We start from the raw sequence: 16,210 nt of genomic DNA on the forward strand, positions 1-16,210 counted from the left end.
GAAGATTGAATAAAATATAGCTTAGTAATTTATATGCCGTATATACTCGAGTATAAGCCGAGGCACCTAATTTTACCACAAAACAACTGGGAAAACATTGACTCCAGTATAAGCCGAGATACCAATAAAATTACATTGATTGAGGTCTCAGTAGTTTAAATGTTTTTGAATCTTTATCTCAAACTGTAATTGAAGATAGGACTGTTCAACTCTGATTAAATCATTATTTTCATCTTCTTCAATGTAAATGTGCTTATGTATCCCTTTAATAATAATAGAGTGAAATAATAAATATAATAATTAAAACAGTAAAATAAATGTAAAAGTAACAATAAGAGTAAAATAATAATTGCAATAATAATTAATAGAGTAAAATAATAAATGTAACAATACCAATAATAAGAGAAAAATAATAAATATACCATATATACTTGAGTATAAGCCGACCTGAATATAAGCCCACCAGGACCCTCACCCGATTATAAGCCGAGGTTTTTTTCCAGTCCTAAAAAAGGGCTGAAAAACTAGGCTTATACACGAGTATATACAGTACTTAATACTCTATATACTTATTAATACTCTATATGCTTATAAGTACTCTATATGCTTATTAGTACACTATATGCTGATTATTAGTTTTTTATATCATTATTATTCTCTATATGCTTATTATTTTATATGCTTCCTTTTTCAAAATTGTCAAAATCCAGTCGAATACAGATATTCTGCTGTCAAATCAAATAAAATATAATAGAAGTTTATAGTCACTGACATACTTTATTTCTATTCCTATAATAATAATAAAAATTATTATTTTATGGTCCCAGCTCCATAAATGGAAGTCAATTCCTAGCCAATTTCTTGGACGTTTTGGGGACAAACTCGCAGACGAGGTTTCGGCGAGCACAAAGGGATTCTTGCTGCTGTTGCCAAGACAAGCTAACCAAGGGTTGCATTTAGAAACATTTGGAAGTTTATTATTTTTTAGAAAAGAAAACATCACAAACCAGGAAAACATAGTTAACAGTTCCAAACTCCTCCTTCCTCCCTTCCTTAATTCATTCCTCCGGGAGGGGGTGCCTTTCTTACAACAGACCGATACTGGGCATGCGCACAACAAAACAGTTTTATTTCTTTGCACTTAAAACAACCATTTTTATTATTATTATCATTTTAAAAAATCCCAAACAAAGGGAAACAAAGAAGAAGAACTCGGCACACGACCGTTAAGCTTTGTGTTTTAATGTTTCTCCCACAAAACGGTGAAAAATACTAAAGTACAGACAAGGAATCATCGTCGTCGTCATAATGTCGCCCGGAGCCAACATTATAAATATGGAATTATAAATTTAAAACATTTTTTCTGGTTTAAAAAATAAATCTGGTAGTAAATGCAGTCCGGCGGTGGGGAGAGAGGGAAGGAGGGACTTCCTGTTAGTAGGGCCGGTCTCTGCGGTCCTGGCGGTGCTCTCCCCTAAAAAAGGGAAACAACAACAAAGAGGGTCACACTCTCTCAGCCGCCAAGCAAGAAGCAGGCACACACTGTCGTTGCATTCATATGCATCTGCTAATCCTGCTCTCCATTGCCCTCTTGTGGCTGTGTCTAAGCCATACATACCTATCAGTATATTTCACCCTTTGGGGTGAGGAGGGCGGAATATAAATACTATACACAAATACAAATAAATCCATCAGTCAGCAGCTAATCTTTTCTATACAGCACCCTCTGGTGGCTGCATCTGAGCACTACATACAGACCGATCTAGAGGCTAATACTGTCTCTCCACTGCCCTCTTGTGGCTGCATCTGAGTCCTGCGTACATCTAGATGTAGAGGCTGACAGTGAAGCCTCCCTCTCTCTCTCTCTCTGTCTGTCTGTCTATGCACCCCGGGGTCTCTTCGTCCCCCCTCCCCCTTGAGCCCCGCTCCCCTCCTCGCCATCCCTACTTGTCCATCTTCCCGGGTCCTCCTCCTCCTCCTCCGCGCCGTCCTCCTCCTCGGCCTCCCATCTGCTCCATCAGTGGTCCAGGGGGTCCCCCAAGGCCTCCGCGGCGCCCCCCTCCGAAGCCGCCACCTCGGTCCATGCCCCGTCCTCGGAAGCCCCCTCCTCGGTCTCCGCGCCCCCCTCGGAACATCCCTCCGGGGCCCCCGCGGTCCATCAGGCCTCCTCCGCGGCCGCCTCGCATGCCGCCTCCGGGGCTGCCCCTTCCGCCGCGGTCGCCACCTGAAGCGGAGAGAGACGGCACCGGGCGTTCGGACAACGGCATCACACAAAGGCCAGCAGAAGCCAATCCCCGCAGCTCCGGAATAGGGGACCCTCGTCACATGACGAAAGCAGCAAGCACAACAAGACACACCCAGACGCACGGGATCTGGACCCTCAACTGGCCCCATGGGTCAACTTCTTCCAGCCAATCTATAGCATCTGGAGATTTCTGGAGAACCTTCGTAGGAATCTCTGGTCCCTCCACTGTGACTCCATGGTCAACTTCCTCCAGTTGTATTGGAGGCTCTAGATGTTTCTAGAGAACATCTTTTTAGGTCATCTAGAAAAACTCTAAAATCACCCTCCATAGAGACAGGCTGGAAGACCTGGACATTTCTAGAAACAACACCTCTCTAGGAATCTCTAGGTCCCCCAGGGCAATTCTGTGGCCAATTGTTTCCATTTGTGGTGAAGATCCTAGAGATTTCGAGAGAGAATACATCCCAAAGAAGTTTTCAATCCTCCATTGCGGTTAAATTGTCAGAATTCAACCATAGAGCCATAGCTGTTGTTTGCCACAGGGATATGGAGATCCTGTTCCCCATTTGCCAAAACATATCTACATACGGTAACATAGAAATCCCTTTCTCTGTCTTGGGCTCCTTTGCCATAGCTATATGGAGATAAGCCTCCTTCAGATCTAGACAGAGATCATACATCCTCCTTCCCTCAGGCTCTCCTTGAAATACTTTTAGTTGTGTTTGTTATTTTTGATTGAATCCCACACTGGCCACTTTTGGAGCACAGCACCCTATTTCCTTGATTCCAAGACACATGCTAATTTCAGTGCCACCACCAACAAAGAAAAGCCGTATCTAACGGTAAGAAAAGCACCCAGTTTCTCGAGATGGCAAAAACCTGCGCATCTTCAAATCAAAGATACCATTTTTTTTTAGCAAGCCATGCAACCTTATTGTGTTTTCAACATGGGTTTGAGGGGTGAATGAAGCATGGGGAGGAAAAGGAGACCAAGATGGCGGCAAAAGAACTTTCCAAAGAGCCTTCGACCCCAAGGGCAGAGCCCCCCATGCATTTCACAAACAAAAGAGTGGTGCCATAAGTGACCTTGCATCACAAATGCCAAGGCTGCCCATTTTGCAGTTTCCCAACACACCAACTGATGCGGGATGCATTCGAGGCCTAAAGTTTGGCAAGTGGTTCCAGTATGGCTTCCCTCTGGGGCGCTTCCCTCCCTTGGTGCCCTCCTCACAAACCTGAAGCGGGGACAGCAATACCCAGCATCCCCCTCCCCAATTAGTGGAAGCATCACCAGCTAAAAGTGGGCAGTGCAACGGTGTGCCGTTGCGGCCCCGTGACGCTCTTCTGGAGTACACAAACGAAGGGAAAAGGGTAATACCACCTGTGCGAGCGAACGCCCTTACCACTATTTGTCCCGTAAATGAGCCCTCTAAGTGGCATCGGCTTCCCAAGCAAGAATCCAGGACCTTGTGGACATCACATAAGCAGAGGTCAGTGTCAACGTCAGGCCCGGAGCCCCGCCCCAGAGGTCGGCCGGAACGACGGGAAACGTACCTGGAGGTGGGAAGGGCGGCGGGAGGAAGCCTTCCGGTTTCGGGGCCTTGCACTGGTTGCACTCGGTCCTCCAGGCAAAGTTCTGGTTGCCACACCCCCTGTGGAGGAGGAGGAAGCCGTTGGTCTCCTCCGGGCCATTCTGTGGCATGCGGCCATCGGACCTTGCCACAGAATCGCATTGGAGGGCCTAGAACACTGACCCTGAGTCAAAGCAAGAGCCTGAGGGGTGGCGGGAAAAGGCGGCCACTTACGGGTTGGGGCACTGCCAGTCGCCCGCTCTGTGCTGGACATTTCCTCCGCCAGAAGGGTTTCCCCTTGACCCTCGCAATCCTCTTGGGGCAAAGCCGCCGCCTCGGTCACCTCCTCGGCCCCCCATGCGACCCATAGGGCCACCAGGACCTCCGGGCCCCCCGGGGCCTCCAAGACCTAAAAAAATGGAGACGGTGAAGCCTACCCGTCCATTCAACGACCATATGAAAACATCCTGTATGAATCCCTTTCTATCTGGGTCTTTTCCTAACAGTATATGGAGATCAAGCTCCAGAAAATCCCCGCTTCTTTCTTGGCCTCGTCTCCCATTCTGAATTGGAGAAACTTTGCAAAATCCTTTGGGGTGGGGTTACCTCCGCGGAGAGGGGGCGGCATCCCGCGGGGCTCACGGGGAGGCATTCCTCCTCGCATGCTGTTCAGGGGCTTCTTCCGAGGGAGAGAGACCTTCAGCTTGCTGCCCTGGAAGTCTTTGCCTGGAAGACAGGAAGGAAACCCTGACGCTCCACAGTGGCTGTTGTGTGCCCTCGAGCCCTAGCACAGAGCTTCCTGAGGCTGAGAGGCTGGCACTTGACTGAGGCTGCCCAGTAGATTTCCATGCCCAAGCAGAAATCTGGACCCTCGCCTCCCAAGATTTGCTTATATCACCATATAAAAATGGTAAATATAAAAGTAATCAATTTAACAATAAATATATTAAGTAAAATAATAAATATATTATTGTAATTCACTCACCATCAAGCCATTCCACGGCCGCTTTGGCCGTTGGCGGATCATCGTAGCACACAGTTGCGTCTCCCTTGGGCTTCCCTGTGTCTTTATCAAGGTATATGGTTATCATGGGCTGTCCTGTTCTTTTATTCATCTAAAAGTGAGAAAAAGACGATGCCCGTATCTTGAAAACGTTCCCCTTCTCCCCCCATCATCCCCTCCGTTAGGAAAATGCCTCAGCAAAGGGGCTCTGGTAGCAATCCAGCCCAAATTCCACACGTTTCCAGGACAAGCGAGGCCATGGGAAGGGAACACACACCTTGACCACGCCACACTGCTTGAAGAAGTCCGTCAGCTCCTCGAGGGTGACGTTGTCAGTCAACCCTTGAACGTACACTGCGCTGTTGTCGGCATCGTCATCTAGGTCCAGAGGTGGGCCTGCGGAGAGACGGAAGCAAGTCAGAACGCGCCCCTTGCCGCACCCCCCCCCCCCAATGGTTCCCACGGCCAGGCCCCGGCCCTCACCGAGGTCGAGGTCCGGCCCGTCGTCCAGGTGTCCTGCCGCCCGAGGAGGAGGAGAAAGAAACCACAGAAGGACCCATTAGTATGCACTGAAGCGACGCCCGCACAAAAACACACCGCTACCTATATTTCCAACCATTTTATTGGATGGCATGTGTTTTTAAAAACTCAAATTGACCGCACTGCAAAACAAAAAAAAATTGCAATGCACACCCATCTTAAAAATAGAGATGCATTTGGGGCTTGCCATTGTAGCAGCCTTCTAAACCATCACCTGGGTCATAGAGGGGCTTCTCTCTCTTAGGGGGCCAATGGGGGGGGGGCTCTTGTTTACCAAGATTATTTTTAAAAACCAAACCAAACACCAAAGCCTCTTACAGAGTGGTTCCTTCCCCAAATTACAAAAAAGGGAGCCATTCCTCTCCATCCTTTCATCAACCCTTTTAGTACCCGTCGTTTTTACACCCGTCTCTTTGTGCTTTTGCAACCACCGTAAGCGTTAAAACCTTTTTGGCAATACCGGCAGGACCCGTTAAAAGACTTCTATGGCATGTCTTTAAAAAACCGCTTTAGAAATAATACATTATTTTTCTGGCTGCATTTTATTTTATTACTTTTTATTTTTTGTTTTTAAAACCACTAGTATCCCCCGTCGTAATGCTCAAAAACTTACCACCAGGCTTACTGAAGCCAACTCGCTCTCCAGCGCTGCTGGGGGGATAAACGAAGACATGAAGGCCTTTTTTCCCTTTAAATATATAGGGAGCCTCAGGGGGCTCCAGGGAGGAGGAGGAGGAGGAGGAGGAGGAAGAAGAAGGTGGGGTCTGGCTAAACATAGATTCCAAACAAGGCATCTCTCTGTCCTCTCTGTCTCTCTCCTTTCTTTTTCTTTCTTTCTTTCTTTCTCTCTTTCGTCACTAGGCCTTTCTTCGGGGCTCCTCGCGTTCATAATCGCCAACCTTTTTGTGTTTTGTTTTTTGACGGAGGTTTGTTTTTTTTTTGCCCCATTTTTTAGGGACGGCATTAAAACTGCAATACTTGGCCAAGGAAAAAAAAATCAAAAACAAGCACGTTCCCTACGTAATGATATATATATATGTATATATATTATTTAAGCATGAATTTAAAGTACTAAAGAATGGGTCCGAGGGCTCCCTGCCTCCCTCCCGCATCCGCAAACTTGTGCCTTCATCCTCTTTGGGGAGATTTTAACAAGGCTATGGTTGGACGCTGGTGACGCTTCCTGTCTGGAGAACCCGTTAAGCATTAACAATCAATGAATCAATGGGAGAAAGCGGAAGAAATCAAGAAAAAGAATAACAACAACAAATCCTAAACCATACATTCAACTGGATTTTTTTTTTTAAAAAGAAACATTCTTCTGCAGAAGGAGCGCTTTACAAAAATAATAGACTGAGGTTTTCGAAGGCCTGAAGGCACAGCTTTGCGGAGGCAAGGAAATCAACACAGTACAATATGCGTCTAGGATTTAAAGATCTAATTTACAGGGAAAATAATAGGGTCAATCAATAGGTTTTGCTTTGAACAGCTTATCTAATTTACAGGCAAAATTGTGGCCAATCAATAGGGTGAATAATATTTTTGGAAGGAATAATTGAAGGCTTAAGGAAGGAGGGAGTAGGACCAACAGTTCTCGCAAGTATTGCACTTTTAATCCAAAATATATAGTTCATATACACAATTCCCAAGCTGTGACATGCAGCTCTGCTTCTCCCCCACCCCCAAATACCACATATATATATGTATCCCTTTTTTATTAACAGATGTTTACACTTTTCTTAATGTTACACAATGCTAAAAGTTAATCACACCTCCCCTCTTTGCTTCTATTAACCACACATGAAGTTACCAAAAGTTTACACAGAAGGTTTCTTTTTTTGTTTTCCATTTACACAACAATGAACACATCGGGTTAAAAATAATATAGATTTCTATATGTGTGTGTGTTTTGTTTTTTTTCCTCTCCATATGGACACCGTGTCTAGTCCCACTTTTCATAATGGCTGCCGGCTGAGTACTGAGTACTTTTTTTAAAGCACTGAGGTGTATACAAGGCTCTCACTTTGTAAACCTGTAGCATATAAATGCGACAAAGCATGTTAAAAAGGTTCCATGTTTAATTAACAGCCAGTGAAAATTATATTTAAAAAGAGATATAGATAATCGAGGCAATGAAAAAGGGCATGTTAAGAACATTGGGCTCCTTACCTGCCGGAGGGACGGCAAAACGCATCACCGCATCAATGAAAGGGGGCAAAAAAATCCCCATTTAGTGGCCAATTTATGCTACAACGAAGCCGCTTTTCAGCTTTGAACAAACCCAGAAATCCTCCCCATAATTTTCACAAATCAATCTATATTGAAAGGATGATATCAGAAACCAATCCACATAGAAAGGATGATATCGGAAGGCAATCTATACTGAAATGACGATATCTATATTGAAAGGACGATATCGGAAATCAATCTGTATTTAAAGGATGATATTGTAAAACAATCTATACTGAAAGGACAATATTGGAAACCAATCTATATTGAAAGAATGTTATCAGAAATCAATTATATTAAAAGGATGATATTGGAAATCAATCTGTATTGAAAGGATGTTATGGGAAATCAAAGGACAATATCAGAAACCAATTTATATTGAAAGGACAATACTGAAAATCAAAGGACGATATTGGAAACTGGCCTATATCGAAAGGATGATATCGGAAACTAATCTATATTGAAAGGACGATATCGGTAATCAATTGTATTGAAAGGATGATACTGGAAAGCAATCTATATCAAAAGGATATCAGACCAATCTATATTGAAAGGACGATATCAGAAACCCTCCCATAATGGAAAGTGATGCGGTGATAGCCGTTTTAAGTGTCCACCATCTACATAACATATATATACAGCACTAATGGAGCCCTTTTCCATTCAAGCCAAGTCTGGAAGGGTTTAAAACTCTCCGACATTTTAATTTAAGTTTTAATAATATATATATATTTTTAAAGGCTTGGTTGTCGTTAACACATTGTAACAATTTAAAGATTGAAAAACCCATCTGATTTCATTTGCATCAAACTATGCAGAGTGGGTATTATTTTTCTTTTGGATGGGTCAAAACCAATAAAAAATAAATAAAATAAATAAATTTGGCACGACAAGGGCCATGTTTCCTCCACCCTCTTTAACAATAATAACAATAACGTATCATATCTAATAATAATAATAATACCAAGAAAACTCTGCATAGTGTGGATTAGACACATGGATGGAACACACACAACAGTCCCCTTGTTGTCATCTCTTGTGCTTGAGAATAAGGCCCGAAACCAAGGCGGGAGTGGATTTGGGAGGTCTGAATGCTCCGTGGGGGGAACTGGGCCAAAGGGCTGGCTCTCTTTGCCCCCAAAACCAACCTTCAACATGGAGAGAGAGTGGCTACCTATTGGAGAGCATTGGGGGCACCGCTACGGAGGCCTGGGGCGGACGGAGGCCTCTTCCCAAAAACCTGAGACACCTTTTGTACGTACCTGCAGTGTCTGGAACAGAAAGCGTAATGGAAGGGCCCCACAGAAGGGTGTTGTGTGTGTCCGACCCCAAACATTTATTTATAAAACAACCCACTGTGGAAAGGAGCTGAAAGTTCCCCCCAAAACCCCCCACTCTCCTCCCGACCCAAGCAAAACGCTCCTATCCCCCTTAGCAATGGAGAAACCAGAGTGGCCTGCGCCCCCCTCTTTCAGCCCCCCTTTCCACTGCTCACCCTATTGGGGGGCAAAGGTCATATTAGGTGAGAGGAGAAAAGGGTTTGCTCTTACCCCATTCCGCCTCCACGGCCTCCCCCTCGGCCCCCTCGGCCCATGCTGCCGCTTCCTCCTCCGCGGTCAAACCCTCCTCGGCCCCTGCCCCGGCTGTCAGGGCCGCTCAGGCTGCGGCTCTCCCCCGAGAAGCCCCCCGAATCCTGGCCGTAGAGGCCCATGCTGCTGGGGTGGTCCTGGCGGAAGGAGCCTGGGCAACAGAAAGGAAGGAAGGAAGGTAAGCGCCCCTCATCCTGAGAATCTGCCAGCAGACAGTCACAGCCCAGCCCCATTCTGCCTTAAAGATTGCCGTCTCTCTTAAAATGGGTGATTAGATTATTACAGAATCACAGCTGAAAGAGACCACCAAGGGCCATCCAGTCCAATCCCCCTTTTCCCATGAAGGAAAACACAATCAAAGCCCTCCTGGCAGACCACCATCCAGTCTGTATGAAAATTCTACTGTCTACTGGTGGGAACCTATCCAAAGCTTCCTCCCACTTCAAAGCAAAATGCTTCAATCCAAGGCATGAAAGTATGCTGATGAGGACTCACTGGGCTGCCCATAGCCGCTGCTCTGCTGGCCGTACTGGCTGGGGGTCTGGCTGTAGGAGCCGGTGGGCGGTGGGTAGCTGGTGGGGGGCTGCTGGCCGTAGCTGCTCTGCTGCCCATAGGCTCCTTGTTGGCCGTAGCCGCTCTGCTGCCCATAGCTGCTCTGCTGGGAGTAAGTACCCTGGTCGTAGCTGCTTGGCTGGGAGGAGGAGTAGCTGGGGAGAGAGGGGAGGAGGGAAAAGATGCAGAAGATTACCAAGACAGGCCTCTGCACAGCATCACCATCAGAGCCATCCAAATACCACTGCCCTGTGGCCATAACTGCATTATAGAATAATAATAGCAATAATAATGTGTGCTGTGTGTTTATTTATATTCTGTTTTTCTCCCCACAAAGCATTTCACACGAAAGGGAATGAGACATACCTGGTGGGAGGGTAGGATGGAGGGGCAGTCACCGGCTGCATGGGGTAACTTCCTGGGACCTGGTAACTGTAGTTACTTTGCCCATATCCCAGGCTGGGCTGGCTGTAGCCGGCGGTGCTAGACTGCGGCTGGCTGCTCTCCGCAGGCTTGGTCCCATCCTGGGGCCTTTTTTAACAAGAAGAAACCAGGGACAGAAGTAGGTTATTTGAGCAAGCCCCAGCATCCACTTCACTGCAAGTAGACATTCTGAATAATTTAACCCAATGTATTTTTTGCTTTGAAATCTATGATAACATAGTAAACAAACCAGCCTTATGGGGTGTCCCTCCCAAAAATACCCCCTGCCAGTATCTGAAGTTGTATTATGATGGCTCTGCCAAGTCTGGTGCAGACCTTTTGTGGATCAAACATATATACATATACACACACACACACATACATGTGCTTAATTACCTGGCGGTGGCGGTGGCAGCCGGCTGCTGCCCATAAGAGGGGTAGGCTGGTTGGGTGCCATAGGCAGAAGGGGCAGCATAGGAAGCCTGGGTGGTGGTGGCCGTGGCCGCAGTGGTGTCGTAGGTGGCCGTGCCATAGCCCTGGGTGGGCTGGCTATAGGCCTGAGGGGCAGCCGGGGCAGTATAGCCTACCGCAAAGGAGAACCCAGTGAGGAAAAAAGCCAATGACAGGCACTATTACAGAGCAGACATGAGGCTAAAAGGCCCATCAACCCCCCCTCCATTAAGAAATTCTGATTTAGGTTCTTAAAACTGGCATCAGATATCTTACAGTAGTTAAATATCTTCTAATTGCTCTTTCCTGCTACAGACAAGGATCCAAAGTGTAACAAGAGAATGTCTATCAAAGACAAACAACCAAGCAGAATCAATATCCAAAGAGGACAAACGATGGCAACAAAACAATACCAACATCCATAAGAGTCTGCATCCAAAATATCATATAAATTAATGTTAGCCCGTGTCCAGAACGCACATGCAACATATATATTATCAATGGATGCCATGAAGCCCAAGCTCTGTCTCACCAACAACAAAGGAATCAACTATGTACTTGTCCCTGCTATGTCTATCTTTGCTGTATAAATATAATCTAACAATAAAAAGATAATAAGATACACTAATACTACTAATAATATAATGACAACGCAATAATAATATAATATTAATAATAATATACTATTATGCTACACTATTTACACAAAGAGAAAACATGGTATTGAATCACTGGGATACTTCCAACAAAATGCTCCCATGCATTTTAATTCATCTGACTGCTGAATTCCTGAGATATTCCTCAAAGCAGGGACAGAACTCTATAGGTTGAAGGGCACAAGCCAAAAATTACAGAGGTTGATGAGGAACCATGCAGAAATGACCACCGAATACGTCTCATTCATGCTGTTCACCCTTTAAGAACAGTAACGGCAGCTGGTTTGGACCATTTTAATATGTAGGTTAAATATGCAAAACAGCACCCTTTATATCATTGGGCAGATCTAGGGGCCCAATCTGCTGCCCCCCAAATGGAGTGTTTTAGGTGTCAAGAGAGTTAATACATTAAGTGGCTTGGATTCACATTTTTTGCGGCCATTTGGGGCATCTAAAGTGCCCTATGGACCCTTAGGGCTACACTTTTGCCTACTTCTTTGGCTTTATAGCATCAAAATCTCCATTAAAATAAAGGGTCAACACCATCAATGCGGACGGAACGGGACCAATATGTTTCTCCATGCAAAAATGGAGGGGGTCCAAACCTGTACTGGTCCCTTCTACTGTGGGAAGCACCAGGAAGAGGAGGAGGAGGAATAGGAGGAGGAGAGGCACAGTCAGAATGTGAAGTTTACCCATCATCATCAACAACAACAACACCATATTCAAGTGAACTCAAGTCTTCATATGCAAAATATGGACCACCCCCCAAAAAAACCTGGTTTCCCTTCTGCCATCGCGCAAGGCCTCAAAACTGCACCTACTATAGTGGTTCATAATATTCCAGAGAAATTACTGGTATAGTTTGAAGTCTCCCTCACATTTTTTTCAAAGCACCTCAGGAAGGCTTGTATTGCAGGGGAAAGAAGGAAGGAAAAAGGGAGGGAGGGAGGGGAGAAAGAAAGAAGAAAAAGGAAATGAGAAAGAAAAGAGAGGGGAGGGTGCAAGAGGAAGGAGAGAGGAAAAAAGGAAGGGAGAAGGAAGGTAAAGAGAAGGAAGGAAAGATGGAAAGAGACAGAAAGGCAGGTAGGAAGGAAAAAAAGGGGGGAAGGAATTCAGAATCCAGGAAGCATCTCATAGTAGGTCTGAACCTGGGACTGTGGGTCTGACCGCACCCGGTCTGAAATGACTGGAAGGCTCACAAGGACAGCAATCCTAATGGCTCTTCCTGACTTAGTCCTCTTTCAGATTGGCCCCTTATGAGCAACGAGAGACTCACCGGTCGGGGGCTGCCCATAGGAGCTGGCATAGGCCGTCTGCCCATACGAAGCTGTTGTCTGGGCCTGGCTGTAGCTGGCATCGGTGGGCTGCCCGTAGGTCCCATAGCTCTGCTGCCCATAGGCCTGCTACACAGAGAAAGAGAGATAAGGTTCAGATAACACTCAAAGGCTTACAATTGCAGTAGCAGCCCTGAAGGCCCACTTCCTGTTTCATACTTAGAGATAAGAACATTAAAGGACAGGACGACATGTTATATTGCCCACAAAAGGCAATGCAATCTCTGATGGATTGCTTTGCACCCCAGCTATGTGACTGGCCTAGAAAATATTATCTCAAATAACAATAATAATATCACTTTTTAAAATGTTCCCCAAACCTCAGCAATTAATGATGCCATTTAACCTACATACTTGAGGCTTGGTTTTAATTCCGGGAATATCAGCTTAAACTGAAGCATATTACTCGAGTTTATTTACCAGCGGGCCGCTCGGTTTTACATTCAGGGTGAATGCCATTATGCCTTACCTGGGTGGTCTGGGCATATCCTTGAGCGGGCTGAGCCGCATAAGCAGCATAGCTGGGAAAGGAAGAAAGACAAAGGATGAATGCAGGCAGTGATGACAGGAAGTAGTTTGAAGCTGGGCACTAACCCGCTAACCCCCAACCTTTTGACTTAACTAAGGGGACGGTTGTGTAACAGGTAAGCTCTAGGCCACCAAACCCATTGCAAAACTATTGTGGAAAGCAGCTTAACTCATTCTGCTAGTATTGATTTAGTTCCACTGAAAGTCAACACGACCCTTGGCCCATCTGATTTGCAGAAGAGGACACTAGGAAAAAACTTACCTCTGCTGGGCTGCCGCTTGGCTGTAAGTGCTGTAATCTGCAAGCAATAAGGAAGGGAAATTATCATTAGTATTTGTAACCCATTTTTCCTCTCCAAAAAAAAAAAGACTCCAACAGCTTACAGTAAAACCAACACAATACAATTGACAGCCCTAAAATATATATAAACATCAAAATAGAATAAAATATGAGCGGTATCCCAAAATACAACCAGTTTAAAATCCTTTAAATGAATTAAAATAACCTATTCATAGCTAAAGTGCAGATATTTAAAATAATCCTCATAAATATTACTATTAATAAATATGAATAAAATAGTTACCATCATAAATATTAATAAAATAAATGACCATAAATATTATTATTGACATTACTAATCATAAACATTAATGTTAATCATTATTATTAATAAAAATAAAAATAAAATAATTAATGGTAACAATAATAAACACCATCCTTATTACCCGCCTTTCCTGATGGCTCAAGGCGGGGTACAATAAAATCAAAAGCATAAATCTATTCAATAAAATACACAGATAAAAACACAAGATAAACAGAAATACCAAATTAACATATAATAAATTGCTTTGAGTCTCAAGAGAGAAAAGTGTTGTTTCAATAAATATAGTACATTATTATTAATACCATTATTATTATTAGCTGCTTTGGGTCTCAATCAAAAGAGAGCAAGGTTTAAGCCAATATAATCATAATCATAGTCGTCATCGTCATCGTCATCATCATCATCATTATTATTGACAATTACTAGAGTATTAGCTACTTTGGGACTTGACTGAAAGAATTGCAGGATAAAAATAAATATAATAAATTATTACTATTTTTATTATCATTCAGTTGCATAGCTATAAGAGAATCCAGTAACATTTGGACACAACTGGATTCCATTAACTGCCTTTTTTCATTTAATCTCTGCCTTGTGATTAAAAATATTATTCGAAGTCGCCTCTTAAAGGCTCAAGCTCCCCATTGTTTTCCAAAGGCACCAGAACGTTCCCATGACGGAACATAAACCAACAGAACTTTCAATGCCAATTCAACAGAGCAAATGAGGGAGTTGCATCAAGCCTCCAACCAATATAAAGGAAAACTTAAAGCTGCTGGAGAATATATTAAGTAAGTATCCAACATGTATGACCCTGACCTATTTAAAAATGAGGTTGAGGCAAGAATTCATAATCTGAATCCCAGATCATGAGGCCATTTCAAATCTATAGAAAGTAGGCCAATTTAATAACATCAATAATGTAACATAATACATTACATATCATATATCCTATAACATGATATAGTGCAATATATTATACAATATTTACAGTATGATAGACTGGTAATAAGGTAAAGGTTTTCCCCGCCATTAAGTCTAGTTGTGTCTGACTGTTGGGGGGGGGATTGTTCATAGACACCTCCTAGGTCATGTGTCTGGCATGACTGCATGGAATGTCGTTTCCTTCCCGCAGGAGCAGTACCTATTGATCTACTCACAGTTGCACGTTTTCGAACTGCTAGGTTGGCAGAAGCTGGGGCTAACCCCGGGAGCTCACTCCACTCAAACTGTTGACCTTTCGGTCAGCATGTTCAGCAGCTTAACCCACTGTGTCACTGGGGGCTCATAAACTGGTAGTGTCTTATATCTATTGTGGTATAATAATATAGTACAATGTAATAATAATATTATATATATATATAATAGGAACTGCTCCGGCGGGAAGATAACGGCGCTCCATGCAGTCATGCATGTGTCCACATGACCTTGGAGGTGTCTATGGACAACGCCGGTTCTTTGGCTTAGAAATGGAGATGAGCACCAACCCTCAGAGTCGGACATGACTGGACTTAACGTCAGGGGAAACCTTTACCTTAACCTAATATTTATCATTGTGACTATTTTATTCATATTTATTAATAATAGTAATTATGATTATTATTTTAAATACCTGCTCTTTAGCTATGAATAGGTTATATATAGGAAAACCTTTACCTAACCTAGTAATATATACAATAATTGTATATTATATATTACATGCAATATTACTAATATTATTGCAGTACAGTGGTAAAGTATAATATGCAATACTAACATCGTGCTGTGCTAATAATATAATACAATATAGTACTAATCACAATACAATATGTAATACCAATATAATATAACGAATATATTAAATAGAATTATTTTTGATAATATTTAATGACATATAATACTGCTTTATTGTTGTATTTTTTCAGTTGTCATGTTTTGAGTTGTAAGCCGCTTTGAGTCTCCGTAGGGAGAGATAAATAAAGCGGAATATAAATCAATCAATACAATAAAATAATTATGAGTGTTTTTTAAAATGATAAAAACGCGCCCTTTTGGCGCGCGAAAAATAGCAACTAGACGGTAGGACATCAAATACAGGATGCTTTTTTCACCGCCTCTTCCGGAGCCTTCCCTGAGGAGCCATTTTGTCCTCCATTCCCCCCCCCCCCCCAAGTGTTTTATTTCCCCCAAAAAACGCCTCGCCTTTCCGCCTCCGCCATTAATCCCGCACAAATTCCCCTCAAAATCCCCTCAAAAAGGGCGCATTTCCCTCATTTTTTCTCTTCACGCGGCCCCCATTCGAACCAGCCTCACCCGTCGACGCCATCTTGCCTCCTTCTTCTTCTCCGCCGCTTTAGCCCCGCCCCTTTCCAACGGGTTCTGTGCCGCGCATGCGCACAACAACCCCGCCGCCGCCTCCTCCACCTAGTTTTTTTTTTCTCCTTGGCCTCGCCCGCCTTCCTTATACTGTATACGTATTTCAACCCAATCGCGGACTGTTCCA

General features: G+C 44.0%; 1 protein-coding gene across 9 annotated transcripts; it reads right to left on the reverse strand.

Annotated features, from left to right (window-relative positions):
* Positions 1-950: 950 nt before the first annotated feature.
* ewsr1 (EWS RNA binding protein 1) lies at positions 951-16,158 on the reverse strand. 9 transcript variants are annotated; one of them, XM_016997060.2, is made up of 19 exons: positions 16,021-16,158; positions 13,386-13,422; positions 13,065-13,116; positions 12,538-12,664; positions 11,864-11,878; positions 10,549-10,735; positions 10,096-10,260; positions 9,673-9,884; positions 9,139-9,328; positions 5,973-6,010; positions 5,303-5,335; positions 5,097-5,215; positions 4,802-4,931; positions 4,423-4,542; positions 4,051-4,225; positions 3,800-3,897; positions 3,649-3,711; positions 1,948-2,224; positions 951-1,474 (listed from the first exon to the last, which is right to left on the reverse strand). In XM_016997060.2, the coding sequence occupies exons 1-19, from the start codon at positions 16,031-16,033 to the stop codon at positions 1,435-1,437; spliced, it is 2,091 nt and encodes a 696-aa protein (XP_016852549.2). In that variant the 5' UTR covers positions 16,034-16,158; the 3' UTR covers positions 951-1,434. The 9 variants fall into 9 exon arrangements, with proteins under 9 accessions (XP_016852549.2, XP_008117981.2, XP_008117980.2 ...); XM_008119774.3 differs by having other exon boundaries at positions 5,973-6,007; positions 11,864-11,881; XM_008119773.3 differs by having other exon boundaries at positions 11,864-11,881.
* Positions 16,159-16,210: the final 52 nt, after the last annotated feature.

The sequence above is a fragment of the Anolis carolinensis genome, chromosome X, assembly GCF_035594765.1.
Source record: "Anolis carolinensis isolate JA03-04 chromosome X, rAnoCar3.1.pri, whole genome shotgun sequence".
In the NCBI taxonomy this organism is placed as follows: Eukaryota; Metazoa; Chordata; class Lepidosauria; order Squamata; family Dactyloidae; genus Anolis; species Anolis carolinensis.